Here is a 17210-nt window from a genome sequence, read left to right as displayed (position 1 = left end):
ATCATTTTTCAACTTTTCACTGTCCGGTGACAGGTAGAGGGAGGGACAAAACTTGCAAAGCGAGGAGAGAGAAGGAGGAAGGCAGGCGAGGGGAGAGAAGGAGGGAGGGAGAGGGGAGAGAAGGAGGGAGGGAGAGGGGAGAGAAGGAGGGGGGGGAGAGGGGAGAGAAGGGGGGGGGGGAGAGGGGAGAGAAGGAGGGGGGGGAGAGGGGAGAGAAGGAGGGGGGGGAGAGGGGAGAGAAGGAGGGGGGGAGGGGGGGGAGAAGGAGGGGGGGGGAGGGGAGAGAAGGAGGGAGGGGAGAGGGGAGAGAAGGAGGGGGGGAGAGGGGAGAGAAGGAGGGGGGGAGAGGGGGGAGAAGGAGGGAGGGAGAGGGGAGAGAAGGAGGGAGGGAGAGGGGAGAGAAGGAGGGAGGGAGAGGGGAGAGAAGGAGGGAGGGAGAGGGGAGAGAAGGAGGGAGGGAGAGGGGAGAGAAGGAGGGAGGGAGAGGGGAGAGAAGGAGGGAGGGAGAGGGGAGAGAAGGAGGGAGGGAGAGGGGAGAGAAGGAGGGAGGGAGAGGGGAGAGAAGGAGGGAGGAGAGGGGAGAGGAGGAGTGAGGCGTGAGGAGGAAGGAAGGTCTCTGCTAAAAAAAAAGAATCTATATAAAATGATTGAGGGTCCCAAGTAATTTTCTAGCAAGAGGAGGCGGCAGGCCTATCAAGTGTCATCGAGAGGCCCGCCCGCTGAATACAGAAGAGCCAGCGGTCCTCTCGAAGAGAGAACATGGTAATGTGGGACCTGAATGCAGCCTGACAATGCTGCATTCACGGGATGGGAGAGTATCTGAAATGTGCAGGTTGGCCAGAGCAGTTTTTTTCTCCCAGATTTTCATATTGTAGAGTTGTGTGTGTTTGTAAACAGAACTGTGTATGTGTGAGTGAGAGAGATTGGACGCAGCCGTTCAGCAGGTTTCAGCCAAAATCATTGGCTGAAATCTGCTGCCAAACGCATGTTGTGTCCAATCAAAAACCAGAAACAAGCCATGCATGATGGAGCAATGCTTGCACCCGCCACTCACAGTATATTTACTGTAAGCGATCGGCAGGAGGAGAATAAAAGGCAGCTGCCAAACATACTGCAAATTTTTGTATGAATTTGTGTGTTTGAAAACCTGCTAGTGTATAGCCAGCTTTAGCAATACAATCTGCCCATTGGGTCCTACGTATAATCTTCTAATCCAAACAAACAAAAAAAAAAAAAGCAGAACACCACATTTTTTCCCCCCCAGGTCTCCCATGTAAAAGAAAACACAGCGAAGGTTTCTCAAATTTAACTGCGAAAGCGGAAATACACATAAAAAGGGAGAAGGCCTTGTAGCCTGTATTTGGGGCAAGTAGTATTATTTTGAGAAACTATTGGTATTGGCCTCCCCAATTCGAGATAAGCCTGGAGTTCAGCTTTAAAAGGAACTTTTTTTAAAAAAAAAAAGCACCAGAAATACTAAAAATCCGATATGTTTAGATTTCAATAGACATTTAACCCTTTGGGCCACTTAAATTACATTTTTTTTTTTGTCAAGAAAAATAATAAAAGGAAACAGAACAGCAGACCTACTAACAGAAAGTTCTGGGGGGTTGTATCAGACTTGGAAGGAAAAGGCTTTTACAAACCCCACAAAAAGATAACAAGGCATATACACACACACTGACCCCACTAAACATATATACACTGACCCCACTAAAAACCAAGCATGGACAGACTATATTAGCAAGTACAGATTATTTATTATTATTATTATAAAGTGGTAGCATGAATAAAAGAAAGTCTTACCTGGCTCGGGGGGCTGTTCAGGCGGTTGAGGTTCATCCTTTCCTGCGACAATCAAAACTTCTTCTGTCTGCTGAAGAGTCTTGGGAGATGATGGGATCTCAGAGACGTCTGGCTTGGAGGAAACAGGAATCTCTGCCTGAGGAGAGGCGGAAGGCTCCAAATGAGTCTGCGCAACAGAAGCGGGAGGCTCTAGCTTGGTTTGAGCTACAGGAGAAGCGGGAGGCTCTAGCTGGGTCTGGGAAAAGGGAGAAGAGGGAGGCTCCAGCTGGGTCTGGGAAAAGGGAGAAGAGGGAGGCTCCAGCTGGGTCTGGGCAAAAGGAGAAGCGGGAGGCTCCAGCTGGGTCTGGGCAAAAGGAGAAGCGGGAGGCTCCAGCTGGGTCTGGGCAAAAGGAGAAGCGGGAGGCTCCAGCTGGGTCTGGGCAAAAGGAGAAGCGGGAGGCTCCAGCTGGGTCTGGGCAAAAGGAGAAGCGGGAGGCTCTAGCTTGGTTTGAGCAACAGGAGAAGCGGGAGGCTCCAGCTGGGTCTGGGCAAAGGGAGAAGCGGGAGGCTCCAGCTGGGTCTGAGCAACAGGAGAAGCGGGAGGCTCCAGCTGGGTCTGGGCAAAGGGAGAAGCGGGAGGCTCCAGCTGGGTCTGGGCAACAGGAGAAGCGGGAGGCTCCAGCTGGGTCTGAGCAACAGGAGAAGCGGGAGGCTCCAGCTGGGTCTGGGCAAAGGGAGAAGCGGGAGGCTCCAGCTGGGTCTGAGCAACAGGAGAGGCGGGAGGCTCCAGCTGGGTCTGAGCAACAGGAGAGGCGGGAGGCTCCAGCTGGGTCTGAGCAACAGGAGAGGCGGGAGGCTCCAGCTGGGTCTGAGCAACAGGAGAGGCGGGAGGCTCCAGCTGGGTCTGAGCAACAGGAGAGGCGGGAGGCTCCAGCTGGGTCTGAGCAACAGGAGAGGCGGGAGGCTCCAGCTGGGTCTGAGCAACAGGAGAGGCGGGAGGCTCCAGCTGGGTCTGAGCAACAGGAGAGGCGGGAGGCTCCAGCTGGGTCGGAGCAACAGGAGAGGCGGGAGGCTCCAGCTGGGTCGGAGCAACAGGAGAGGCGGGAGGCTCCAGCTGGGTCGGAGCAACAGGAGAGGCGGGAGGCTCCAGCTGGGTCGGAGCAACAGGAGAGGCGGGAGGCTCCAGCTGGGTCTGAGCAACAGGAGAGGCGGGAGGCTCCAGCTGGGTCTGAGCTACAGGAGAGGCGGGAGGCTCCAGCTGGGTCTGAGCAACCGGAGAGGCGGGAAGCGCCAGTTGGGTGTGAGCAACCGGAGAGGTGGGAGGATCCAGCTGGGTGTGAGCTACAGGAGAGGCGGGAGGATCCAGCTGGGTGTGAGCAACCGGAAGGGCGGGAGGCTCCAACTGGGTCTGGGCAATAGGAGAGGCGGGAGCTTCTACCCCAGCCTGGACAGCAGCAGAGGCAGGGGGCTCTACCTCAGACTTAGCAGCAGCAGGGGGAGAAATGGGAGGCTCATCAGCCTGGGTGGCAAGAGGCTCTGTCTCAGCAACAAAAGAAGCTGGAGACTCAGAGGAGGATTCCTGGATCCAATCAGCAGGGGCCTCTTCCGGAATCTGAGGAGCGGGAGAGTTGAGGAACTCGTCTTCAAATAATTTAGCAGGGGATGCTGGGATCTCTTCCTGGGCGTCGGCAGCAGCAGGGTTTGCTTCCTGGCTTGCCTGGAAAGCAGGTGGCCCCTGTTTTTTCTCTATAGCATCCCCAGGTGGCTCTTTCTCTACTGGAGCAGTTTCTTCCGAAGCAGTAAGGTTTTCTTCAATTTCATGCGAAAAACATTCAGAAGATGGAGGACCCCCAATGGAGCTAGAAGATCCTTCTTGTGCCGTAACCTCCAGGCCTAGGTCCTCTAAATACACAAAAAGAAAAAAATATAATATATATTTTATCTGCAGTCTATAGCAAGAACAATGATAAAAAGCGAGCTTAAGCCACACAGAGGGATTCTAGGTGGCAAGTTGTACAAAATACAAGTGTTGTTGAAAGAAACTAACATTTAAGTGCATAAGTGTCTCCTCATCTTTGCGCACACTGCTGGACATGCCTCCATCTATACCAGCCCAGCAACACACCAGCAGATAATGCAGATTCTAAGGCAATCTGAGTGCAATCCTAGCGAAGCATCCAAAAGGAAAACGTGTGCCAGGCAGCATGGTGATCCAATACCCAAATCCCATTGCTTGGCCTCATACTATGTGTGGAGTTTGATTTCCTGACCAATACATTGTCTATAGTATCATTGGGGAGGGGGAATGGGAAGGAGGGGGTGTCAGTGGAGTATAATGGCCAAGAAACACACACAAACTTTGCTTTAGGTGTTTCTAAAGCCTCGTACACATGATCGGACTTTTCTGTGGATTTTGCTCCGAAGGGCGTTGGCCGTGAACTTGTTCTGCATTCACACGGCCCAACATTTTCAGCCAACATTCACCAAACCACGTGTTTTTTCAGGTCTTTACCGCCACCCCTTTGGGCAACTTCTGTTATGATTGTCTGGTGTTGAGCATTGGTTCGGAGCATGCGTGTTTGTACTTTGGATTTTAGTTGGACGGATTTGTGTACACACAATCTGCTAAACTGACCCAACAAATTTATTGCCAGTTTTGTGGAAATTGTATGACGATGTAATTAATATGTATTGTCATAGTGTCGCCCAGTGTTCGTACTCCCGCAGCCCGCTCTAAAGAGCTGACTGGGGCAGACTGACGCTGGTTGAGTCCAGTCTGGTAGTGGAAAACTTCCTGGGATTGGAGAGAGGTGTTTTCAGAGTGGGGGTATGTCCGCCAGCGAAAGGGCCCCTGTGCATTGCACAGACGATCGTCTGAGGGGATATGTTGGCTCTGCAAGAACATTATCGGTTATAGGCAGATGTACGCTCTAGTCTCTACTGTGTGATCAGCACATGTCGAAATTCGTAGTGTACACCTGCAGATAGCCTGCCATCCACAAGGATCGGTAGTATAATCCGGGTATGCGTTGCTCTCTGGAACAAAGCACCATAAGGATTCCTATCAGCGGAAATACGGGAGTCTTTGGGTTGTTATGGTCAGAGACGGAGTCCATGTTTGAAAGCCATGCGGATCCTTTTGTTTAGCTTCCATGCACCCAGTCTCTGTTCAGACACGCCCATAAGACCCCTTTAGCCATTATTCATTGGTTGTTTGAATTAACTCATCCTGTTGGGTCATATCCTGTAATGTTACTTCCCATGGAGGAAGCGATTGGCTGCTGGAGCCATCACTTCTGGTTTGTCATGCTGATGGAGCCGAGACGTGAGCGGTGGTGAGGTTTGTTTACTTGGGGATATACGGAAAATAGAGTGCTAGGTAAGATGCATTATATCATTTAACGAAATGTGTGCTCATTAGCGCAGGAGATATGGTGTGCGCTCTGCGTACAGCCTTATCGCCACAACACCAGACAGTTGGTGAGCATGAACAGCCAACATTTGTTGTCGCCAATTCAGCCAATTGTCTGATGGAGCATACACACGGTCTGATTATCTGGCACAACACGTCCATCAGACAATTCTGGATATAAAGTTGGATTGTGTGTACGAGGCTTTAGTCTTTTGTTGCATGTTAGTCTCCTGTCGAAAAAGTGAAGAGGTTACTCACCATACGAAAATTCTCGTAAGACAGAATACAAGTTCAGAAGCGACGCAAGGTGTTGAAAAGATTTGTATGTGTTCTTTCCTTTGAGCATGCGTAGACTTGCTCTTAAGATTTTTTTTTTCAGACGAAAACCGTACCAATTAAAAACGAAAAATCGGACGTGGGGTTCCCCTACGACAAAAATGTTATAGTCTGCACATCCAGATTTTGTCGGTCGAAAAAATCTGAATCGGCAGTCGAAAGCACCGTATTACCGATCCGAAAATAGATTTCCGTATCGTGTGTACGGGCCTTAAGGGCTCCCTTTTAACAAACATGTGAAACTTACCTAATCTGTGTAATGCTTTTGTACAGAGCAGCATCAATCTTCTTCTGGGGTGCTCTGCTGGCTCTCCTGGTCTCCCACCTACCCCACCCCAGGCCCCCCCCCAGCCGAGTGCCCCCACAGCAAACCACTTGCTTTGGAGACACTCATGAGTACACGCTCCAGAGTGTGCATCCACAAAATACACAGAATGGCTCGGCCCTGCCCCTGCGTCCCTCCTCACAGGTATGGGTTGACAGCAGCGGGAGCCAATTGCTCCTGCTGCCGTCTAAGCCAATGAGAAGTGAAAGAGCCAATAGCTGTGGGAGTGCTTAGCCACCTATTGCTTTCAATAGGGTTCCCTCCCGCAGCCAATTGCCAGGAACCGCTGCCGGGTCTCACGCATCGGATGACTAAATTGCCCCAGTCACAGGTGTGAATGAAGCCTAAAAATGTATTAGTTTGAAGCATCACTTCCTCTACAGAATTCATCGACTTGCTTGAGCCACACGCAATAGAAGCAGCCAAAAGTGCAAAACAAACTCGGTAGAGGAAGAAAGCCGCGTGCAGGCTGTCCCCACACATTGCACTACTGTTCATACTCCGTGTGCAGTGCTTATAGGACGAGTCTGTAGATTATCTCCATAAGAAACCCCCACTCACCTTGAGGTTGCTGGGGAACATGATTCTGTGCCTCTACAGAGCGGTACCCCGGAGCCTCATATGACTCAGACTCTTCCAACTCTAAAGCGTCTGCGAAAAAACACCATTTATGGCTCATGTATGAAAATGTCTAGAAACTACACCCACAACACCCATAGAAACCGAACGGCGAGAATTCGGTTTTGTCTCGGTGAAAAATAAAGTTCTATGCATGTAGGGCCTCCATAATTTGTATCTCAAGCATGCAGGACCTCCATTATTTGTATCTCAAGCATGCAGGACCTCCATTATTTGTATCTCAAGCATGCAGGACCTCCATTATTTGTATCTCAAGCATGCAGGACCTCCATTATTCGTATCTCAAGCATGCAGGACCTCCATAATTCGTATCTCAAGCATGCAAGGCTTCCATAATTCGTATAGCAAGCACGCAAGGCCTTCACAATTCATACAAACATACAATTACAGCGGACATTGCTCGTACCAGACTCCTGCTGATGCCGCCGCTGCTGTTCAGCCAATCCAGGTAGAAGCTGGCTCTCCGGGACCGCCGGAGCATCCGCGACCTCAGCTACAAACCGCGAATCCTCAGACTGCAAAGTATGCAGCTCTTCAAGTTCTGCAACAGGAAGGTAGGCAATTCTTAAAGCGACCCGGTCTTTAAGTTAAAAACTGCATATGAAAGCAAATGATCATTTAAAAAAAAAGGGGGGGGGGCACGTGCAGCGCGTTTTTATTTTCCATAAATGATTTTATTCACTTGCAATGTGCTTTTGAACTGGCTAGAAAATAACGCCAAGAAGAGTCCATTTTCTAGCATAGCCCATTCTTGGCATGTCACAGCCCTCTTCTCAGAATGTGAAATGTCTTCTTCCCTTTTATGCAAGCTTGCGCTAGATGAAGGAAGGGGAATTACTATCTCAGAGTCTGCTGATATCACATCCAATATAGCGGCACCCAGAAAAAAAGAAGGTTTTACATTTTAGATTTAGAGGTGTCACCTCCCCCCCCCCCCCCCACACACACACACACCCCTTAACAGGCCTCGGACCCACACTGGTCCGCAGCTGGGGGGTTTGGGGCAGGCCCTATACCATCTATCACCCGCTACACATTCTGTATCCCCACACAGAGGGTGGGGAAGAGTCGCTGCCATACCAGGAAGAGGGCCCACTGGCTCATTGTTCTCATCCGCTCTGCGGCTGCTGGAAATCGTAGAACCTGAAGAAAGGCTGAAACTAGCCATGCGCCTGACTCCCGGTCCCAGAATCCCCTGTGCCAGGATTGATCAGTTGATCTACAGCAGCCAATCCGTTCAGAAGCTTGGCGTTCCTCTGCCTTGAAATCAGTAGGGTATGGTTGGGCCAGTGATGAGGAAGGAAGGTTGGCATGACTACATAGACTCTTATGGAGCTATGTAGGCCATATTGGAGAGCAGCCAACAACTGGGACGCACAACCCGACCCCCCTAGTCCATGTAGGAGTAGTCTTCCTAGAGGCCAGCACCTGGTGCCCGAAAGGTTGGGGACAGCTGTTTTAGAGGTTTCCCAGGAGGAGTCGTCATGGCTGACTGCCATTTTTTGTAGCAACGATGGGTTGAGCCTGTCCCAAGTCTGCCCTCATTAGCATACAATGCAATAACCCCAGCCTCTACACCTTTAACCTTTTTTTTAAAAGCAGACCTTGTTCAGTTTAGATAAAGATCTGCCAGTACAGTACAGAAAGGGTTAATTATTGCAAACACAGCTGCCCAATCTCCTTTAAAGAAAACTACCTAGGGACTGTTCCTTGCTTGAGGGTCCAGAATAAAGCATCTTAAAAAAAAGGAGGGGGACGCTGCGATTTTTAAATCTTTTTTTTTTTTTTACTTATGATATGCTAATGGAGGCATGGAACAAATATAAAAAATTGAGCGGTCCCAATTTGGTAAAGTGGAAATAAACTTTAACGTGGTTGTAAAGGCAGAAGGTCCAGTCTTCTGCATGAAGATAAAAAAAATGTAAATCTTCAGTGTGCAGGGTGGAGGTGCTGACATGTCACCTCCTCGCTGTCTGGTCTAACCCTATAAATGGCCACACTTCTGCGCCCGCAATCATGCTGTTGCAGCGCAGCACCCCATAGAACTGCATTAGTCGTGGTCGGCGGCACCCTGCCAAAAGAGCCATGCTGTTTAAGTCTTGGCGCGGTCGTGAAGCACGTGTACAGCAGTAGGTTAGTGTTCAGACAGGTGGTCGGTCGCAGCGAAATCGCCCTGGTTTTTACTGTGCCTATGGGAACGAAGCCTCACGGTTCATTTTAGTAGCAGGCCAAGCTGTCCAGCAAATGTTGATACAAATATAAAAAGGAGCATCTCAAAAAAAAAATTGAATATCAAAAAGTTCCTTTATTTCAGTAATTCAAATCAAAAAGCGAAACGCGTTATATAGAGATTCATTACACACAGAGCGATACATTTCAAGCACTCCTTACAGCGAGCGAAAACCCCAAATTCTGCATCTCCGAAAACTAGAATAATTTGTGAAAGTTTGACATTCTATTCGGCTAATTAACGCAAATCACCTGTAAAAGGTTTCCTGACCCTTTAACCACTCAAGGACCCCTTCACGCCGATATACGTCGGCAGAAGGGCACGGCTAGGCTCCTAAAGGAGACGTACCTGTGCCCAGCCGTGCCCTTCTGCCGACGTATCAGCGTCAAGGGGTCCTTGAGTGGTTAAAGGGTCAGGAAACCTTTTACAGGTGTTTTGCGTTAGCCGATTAGAATGTGCCACAACAAATCTACAATATTAAACTTTTTCACATATTCAAATTTTCTGGGTTGCGAGCGCCCCGTTGGTGGCGCGCTCGTGACCCGGTCCTGTGCTTCGTGACTGCGCCCCCGATCGGGTCACAGAGCTGAAGAACGGGGAGAGGCAAGTGTAAACAAACCTTTCCCCGTTCTTCCTAGTGTGACTGCCACCGATAGTCTGTTCCCTGTCATCGGGAACGACGATCAGTGACATCACATGCAAAGCCACACCCCCACACAGTAGTAAGCACTACCTAGGAAACACTTAACCCCTTCAGCGCCCCCTACAGGTTAACCCCCTTCACTGCCAGTGTAATTTTCACAGTAATCAGTGCATTTTTATAGCACTGATCGCGGTATAAAATGACAATGGCCCCAAAATAGTGTCAAAAGCGTCCGCCATAATGTCAGTCACAATAATAATATAAAAAAAAAAAAAAAAAAAAAAAAATCGCTGATGGCCACCGTGACTATAAATTTTTTTTTTTTAATAAAATGCCATAAAACTATCCCCTATTTTGTAGACGCTATAACTCTTGCGCAAACAAATTAAACGCTTATTGTGATTTTACCAAAAATATGTAGAAGAATACGTATCGGCCTAAACTTAGGATAGATAGATAGAGAGATAGATAGATAGATAGATAGATAGATAGATAGATAGAGAGAGAGAGAGAGAGAGATAGATAGATAGAGAGATAGAGAGATAGAGAGATAGAGAGATAGATAGATAGATAGAGATATATATATATATATATATATATATATATATATATATGAGATAGGATATAATTTTTTGTAGCAAAAAGTAAAAAATATTGCTTTTTTTAAATTGTTGCTCCATTTTTGTTCATAGCGTAAAAAATAAACCGCAGAGGTGATCAAATACCATTAAAAGAAAGCTCCATTTGTTGAAAAAAAAAAAAGGACATCAATTTTGTTTGGGAGCCACGTCGCACGACCGCGCAATTGTCAGTTAGAGCGACGCAGTGCCGTATCGCAAAAAGGGGCCGGGTCCTTTACCTGCATAATGGTCCAGGGGCTTAAGTGGTTAAATGGTCTCTTGGTCGGGTTCAGTAGGTTATACACCAATCACGTGGAAGACTGCCGACTTAAAGCGGAAGTAAACCCATACATAAAAAATGGTTACCTTTACGGCACGTGCCGAAAATGTAACCCTCCCATTGGTTGTGCTCTCAAACAAACTGTCAAACAATCCAATGGCTGGGGTCATAGCTTATCACATGTGCAGCATCATGGCAGTTGTAGATTAAACAGAGGCAAAGATGGCAGCTTCCTTGGATGAAAACGATAGGGGGATTTACTTCCACTTTAACCGTTGTGCAAAAGACAGGTCATGGACGCCCTCCACAAGGAGGGCAAGTCACAAAAGGTCACTCCTAAAGAAGAAGCTGTTCACAGAGTGCTGTATCCAAGCATATTACTGGGAGGCTGAGAGGAAGAAAAAAAAAAAAAAAAAGTGCACAAGCAACAAGGAAAACTGCAGCCTTGAGAGGATTGTGACGCAAAGGCCATTCAAAAACTTGGGGGAAGTCACAAGCAGTGGACTACGGCTGGTGTTGGCGCTTCAAGAGCCACCACACAGACAAATCCAGGACATGGGCTACAACTGTCACATCCCTTGTGTCAGGCCACTCCTGAGCCAGAGACAACAGAAGCATCTTATCTGGGCCAAGGAGAAAAGGACTGGACCAAAGTCCTCTTTTGAAATGAAAGTAAATTTTGCATTTCACTTGGAAATCAAAGTCCCAGAGTCTGGAGGAGGAGTGGTGAGGCACAGAATCCAAGTTGTTTGAGGTCCAGTGTGAAGTTTCCACAGCCAGTGATGATTTGGGGAGTCATGTCCATCTGCTGGTGCTGGTCCACTGCGTTTTCTGAAGTCCAAAGTCAGTGTCACCCTCTAGAAGGAAACTCTAGAGCTCTACATGCTTCCCCCTGCTTACCAGCTTTATGTAGATGCAGATTTCCAGCAGGATTGGCACCTGCCCACATTGCCAGAACTGCCTGGTCACATGATCATGGTATCACTATGCTTGATCGGCCAGCAAACTCGCCTGACCTGAACCCCATAGAGAATCTGTGGGGAATTGTCAAGAGGAAGATGACACACCAGACCCAACAATGCAGAAGAGCTGAAGGCCGCCATCAAAGCAACCTGGACTTCCATAACACCTCAGCAGTGCCACATGCTGATCACCTCCATGCCACATTACTGCCGTAATTCATGTAAAAGGAGTCCCGACCAAGAATTGTCCGTGTACATACACTGTACATGGACAGACTTTTAACCAAGCCAACATTTCTGTATTCAAAAAATAAAATTGGCCTTACGTAAAATTCTAATCTTAAGATATTCAATGTTGGGTTGTCACTAGCTGTAAGCCATAATCAAAATGAAAAGAATGATATATTTTTCAAGCATTTCTCTTTGTATACAACGCATCTATATAAAAATCTAAGAGCTTCACTTTTTGAATTACTGAAATAAATTAACGGTTTGATGATACTCAAATTTTTCGAGATGCACCTCTAAATGCACTTAAATTATAAATAAAACAATAAAAATCATATATTAAGTATATGATACTGGGTACAAATTACAGGAATTAACCCCATAAAGATAAGAGAACTAAAAGATATATTTTTCGCTTCAGTGGTCCTTTAACAGATGGTAACAGCTGGCTTCTGTACATGATCCCCTCCCCCATGTGCAGCAACAGTTCATATTTCCGATAAAGGATATACCCTTCATCAGGCTACAATTAGTGCCGTAGGAAATTACATCTCTCTATGGAGTATCAGCGCACATGGACCTGAGGCTCTTTCTGCTTTAAAAGGACTAAAAAGAGATACAATCACTTAACAGAACAGATGGGCAAAATCCTGAACTGGCCGAAGAGCGTTCCCAAGAACTGCTTAAAAACGAAGCACGGGCATTTTAGCGTGGCGTCCTGCGGAGGAAGACACTCAAGCTCACCAGACGGGAATCTCACAGCTCAGGCAGTGGCTTCTTCAGAGAGAAAAGTCTTGAGTTTCAGAAAAGTTTGAAGATTGCTGAACACCAATAAAGAAGAGAAAAGTGGAGTCTCAGCTCCGTGAGTCAGCGAAACTCATCTTCAGTCACCTCAGCTAAACATCATGGAGCAGGAGGGCAGCCGGTTCTGGGGAATGTAAAAAAAAAAAAAAACCATAGCGTCTTCAGCAGTCCCGAGGGCTCCGCGCACACGACAGGCGAGCACTTGATTAAATGTGAATGAGACTGGAGGACAGCTGCAGAGCGAGCTCAGAGACTGCACATGACAGGCAGGAGAGGAACTATCACTATGTCACAAGTGACGGCTTCCCTCTGCAATGTCAGCCACTCCGAGAGATCAAAATACCTTCATCATATCAACCCAACCTCGGCTCACGCTTCACCCTATCCAACCAACCTCGGCTCAGGCTTCACCCTATCCAACCAACCTCGGCTCACGCTTCACCCTATCCAACCAACCTCGGCTCACGCTTCACCCTATCCAACCAACCTCGGCTCAGGCTTCTCACCCTATCCAACCAACCTCGGCTCAGGCTTCACCCTATCCAACCAACCTCGGCTCACGCTTCACCCTATCCAACCAACCTCGGCTCACGCTTCACCCTATCCAACCAACCTCGGCTCACGCTTCACCCTATCCACCCAACCTCAGTTGAGGCTTCAGCCTATCCACCCAACTTCGGCTCACGCTTCACCCTATCCAACCAACCTCGGCTCACGCTTCAGCCTATCCACCCAACCTCAGTTGAGGCTTCAGCCTATCCACCCAACTTCGGCTCACGCTTCACCCTATCCAACCAACCTCGGCTGAGGCTTCAGCCTATCCACCCAACTTCGGCTCACGCTTCACCCTATCCAACCAACCTCGGCTCACGCTTCAGCCTATCCACCCAACCTCGGCTCACGCTTCAGCCTATCCACCCAACCTCAGTTGAGGCTTCAGCCTATCCACCCAACTTCGGCTCACGCTTCATCCTATCCAACCAACCTCGGCTCACGCTTCAGCCTATCCACCCAACCTCGGCTCACGCTTCAGCCTATCCACCCAACCTCGGCTCACGCTTCAGCCTATCCACCCAACCTCAGTTGAGGCTTCAGCCTATCCACCCAACCTCAGTTGAGGCTTCAGCCTATCCACCCAACCTCAGTTGAGGCTTCAGCCTATCCACCCAACCTCAGTTGAGGCTTCAGCCTATCCACCCAACCTCAGTTGAGGCTTCAGCCTATCCACCCAACCTCAGTTGAGGCTTCCAGAGATCACTCTAGACCACTAGAGGAAAAAAATAATGTATTTGGTAACTATATGGGGTAATACCTATAATAGCACTTTGCATATGAAATTATTTTAATTCCCCGCAATATACAAGCCAAGCAGTCCAGAAAGTGACAGTTCGGCTCACGCTTCAGCCTATCCACCCAACCTCGGCTCACGCTTTACCCTATCCAACCAACCTCGGCTCACGCTTCAGCCTATCCACCCAACTTCGGCTCACGCTTCACCCTATCCAACCAACCTCGGCTCACGCTTCAGCCTATCCACCCAACCTCAGTTGAGGCTTCAGCCTATCCACCCAACTTCGGCTCACGCTTCACCCTATCCAACCAACCTCGGCTCACGCTTCAGCCTATCCACCCAACCTCAGTTGAGGCTTCAGCCTATCCACCCAACTTCGGCTCACGCTTCACCCTATCCAACCAACCTCGGCTCACGCTTCAGCCTATCCACCCAACCTCGGCTCACGCTTCAGCCTATCCACCCAACCTCAGTTGAGGCTTCAGCCTATCCACCCAACCTCAGTTGAGGCTTCAGCCTATCCACCCAACCTCAGTTGAGGCTTCAGCCTATCCACCCAACCTCAGTTGAGGCTTCAGCCTATCCACCCAACCTCAGTTGAGGCTTCCAGAGATCACTCTAGACCACTAGAGGAAAAAAATAATGTATTTGGTAACTATATGGGGTAATACCTATAATAGCACTTTGCATATGAAATTATTTTAATTCCCCGCAATATACAAGCCAAGCAGTCCAGAAAGTGACAGTTCGGCTCACGCTTCAGCCTATCCACCCAACCTCGGCTCACGCTTTACCCTATCCAACCAACCTCGGCTCACGCTTCAGCCTATTCACCCAACTTCGACTCACGCTTCAGCCTATCCGACCATCCTCGGCTCACGCTTCAGCCTATCCACCCAACCTCGGCTCACGCTTCAGCCTATCCACCCAACCTCGGCTCACGCTTCAGCCTATCCACCCAACCTCGGCTCACGCTTCAGCCTATCCACCCAACCTCGGCTCACGCTTCAGCCTATCCACCCAACCTCAGTTGAGGCTTCAGCCTATCCACCCAACTTCGGCTCACGCTTCACCCTATCCAACCAACCTCGGCTCACGCTTCAGCCTATCCACCCAACCTCAGTTGAGGCTTCAGCCTATCCACCCAACTTCGGCTCACGCTTCACCCTATCCAACCAACCTCGGCTCACGCTTCAGCCTATCCAACCAACCTCGGCTCACGCTTCAGCCTATCCAACCAACCTCGGCTCACGCTTCAGCCTATCCAGCCAACCTCGGCTCACGCTTCAGCCTATCCAACCAACCTCGGCTCACGCTTCAGCCTATCCAACCAACCTCGGCTCACGCTTCAGCCTATCCAACCAACCTCGGCTCACGCTTCAGCCTATCCAACCAACCTCGGCTCACGCTTTACCCTATCCAACCAACCTCGGCTCACGCTTCAGCCTATCCACCCAACCTCGGCTCACGCTTTACCCTATCCACCCAACCTCAGTTGAGGCTTCAGCCTATCCACCCAACTTCGACTCACGCTTCAGCCTATCCGACCATCCTCGGCTCACGCTTCAGCCTATCCACCCAACCTCAGTTGAGGCTTCAGCCTATCCACCCAACCTCAGTTGAGGCTTCAGCCTATCCACCCAACCTCAGTTGAGGCTTCAGCCTATCCACCCAACCTCAGTTGAGGCTTCAGCCTATCCACCCAACCTCAGTTGAGGCTTCAGCCTATCCACCCAACCTCAGTTGAGGCTTCCAGAGATCACTCTAGACCACTAGAGGAAAAAAATAATGTATTTGGTAACTATATGGGGTAATACCTATAATAGCACTTTGCATATGAAATTATTTTAATTCCCCGCAATATACAAGCCAAGCAGTCCAGAAAGTGACAGTTCCAGAGGTTGGGGCAAGCCATATTGCACGTACAGGAGTGCCAACAATGGCAGACATTTACATAGGTTAAAGGCGTTCGTTCACCTTCACCAAAAACTGCCTATGCAGGTATCGGGCTCCTGTGGGTAAAAAAAAACAAACTCTGCAGCTTTGACTAAAGAGGAACACCACTGAAGATCATCGTTCCGGAAACTACTAGGCAGCCAGCCATTGGCAATAAGCAGTCAGATCTTGATGTAATTATCTAAAAAATGAAAAAAAAAAAAAAAAACATGTCTCCAGTAGAATAGGTCCATGGAATACCAGCAAAACATTGCCTCGCAAAGTGGGCAGGGTTTTAGGAGGGTGCACTAGGGATGGCAAACACAAAAATATTTTGCTAGTGGTCCAGTCACCAGATGGTAGTGGTATACAAGCCATGGCCTATGAATAAAATGACAATGTCTGGTACAATTGCGTATTAAAATTTCATCTACTGTATGGTCAAAGTGTAAAATCATATTAATTTCCGCATCGCATTTGATTTCTAGCCTACGCCTTTTAACCACAAAGTCATCGGGAAGTTCCCTTCACAACCACCGTATCCTTCCAAGATCTCCGGCTCTCTAGCTCCCTTGTCACCTCCAGGACTTCTCCCATCCTTAAAAACTACATACACCAATCTGTCTGACTATTTCCTAACTTACCCATCTTTAGATGATCCCTGAAAACCCTTCTCTTTAAAAGAAGCCTATCCTGCTCCTAACGAATATACCGTTTTACCTTCTCAACCAGCTCATCTCCCACAGTTATTACCTTTTGCATCACTTGACCCTCCCTCTTAGAGATTGTAAGCTCCAATGAGCAGGGCTCTCCAATTCCTCTTGTACGGTCTGCCTTCATTTCATAAAGCGCTGCGCAAATTGTTGGCACAATATAAATCTTTATTATAACAAAAAACCCCACACATTTACTTCCCTGAATTCTGAGACACGCGGTCACTATGGGGTCGATTTACTAAATCTGGAGAGCGCAAAATCTGGTGCAGCTCTGCATGGTAGCCAGTCAGCTTCTTCAGATTAAAGGGGTTGTAAACCTACCGTATATACACTAGAGTATGAGCCGACCCGAATGCAAGCTGAGGCACCTAATTTTACCACAAAAAAATGGGAAAACACGTATTGACTCGAGTATAAGCCTAGGGTAGGAAATGCAGCAGCAGCTACTGCAAGTGGATAAGAGGGTCAACAATGCACATCGCAAGCCTCACTGCGCCCATCTGCATACCCAATCAGCCCGTGTCATGCAGTCAGACGGCGGCCATCCAGTGTACAAAAGCCGTGCCGCCTCCTCATCTGTGATATGCGGAACACTCCGTTTCCCAGCAGTCAGTAAGTGTTCAGCCTATCACGGACATTCTCTCATCCTCGTCCAAAGGGTTTAGAGAGGATGTCCGTGATCGGCTGAACACTGACTCACTGCTGGGAAACGGAGTGTTCCCCATCACGGAGGAGAAGGTGCTGCTTTTTTACACTAATGTGCGTATAAATAGATGCACTGAAACCAGCGCAAATACAAAGAAATTTAAATAATTGACAAATGGCGATTAAACCGTGAGCATCTATAAAATGTTAAATCTTGTTAACCGTTGTATATTTAATCATGGTCCACCATAAAGTCCAAAAATCATGAAGCTGATGGTCACATTAAAGTATAAATATTCCAATTTCCTGGAAAGAGTGATGATAGAAGCACCTCCACCTCAGTCGCACACTGACTCTTA

General features: G+C 48.5%; 1 protein-coding gene across 20 annotated transcripts in view; it reads right to left on the bottom strand.

Annotated features, from left to right (window-relative positions):
• The window catches only part of MAP4 (microtubule associated protein 4), a 253956-nt gene that overhangs the window by 90576 nt on the left and 146170 nt on the right, over positions 1-17210 (bottom strand). For 17 of the 20 annotated variants that reach the window (XM_040355307.1, XM_040355322.1, XM_040355319.1 and 14 more), the window contains 3 exons: positions 6904-7038; positions 6420-6509; positions 1807-3687 (listed from right to left, as the gene is read on the bottom strand). In XM_040355307.1, the coding sequence (XP_040211241.1) occupies positions 1807-3687; positions 6420-6509; positions 6904-7038 (2106 nt within the window). The remainder of the gene's footprint in view (positions 1-1806; positions 3688-6419; positions 6510-6903; positions 7039-17210) is intronic. The other 3 variants (XM_040355326.1, XM_040355313.1, XM_040355325.1) reach the window with 3 other exon arrangements.

This window comes from Rana temporaria, chromosome 5 (assembly GCF_905171775.1).
Source record: "Rana temporaria chromosome 5, aRanTem1.1, whole genome shotgun sequence".
Classification (NCBI taxonomy): domain Eukaryota; kingdom Metazoa; phylum Chordata; class Amphibia; order Anura; family Ranidae; genus Rana; species Rana temporaria.
Note: the sequence above shows the minus strand (reverse complement) of the source record. Positions and strands in the feature narration are given on the sequence as shown.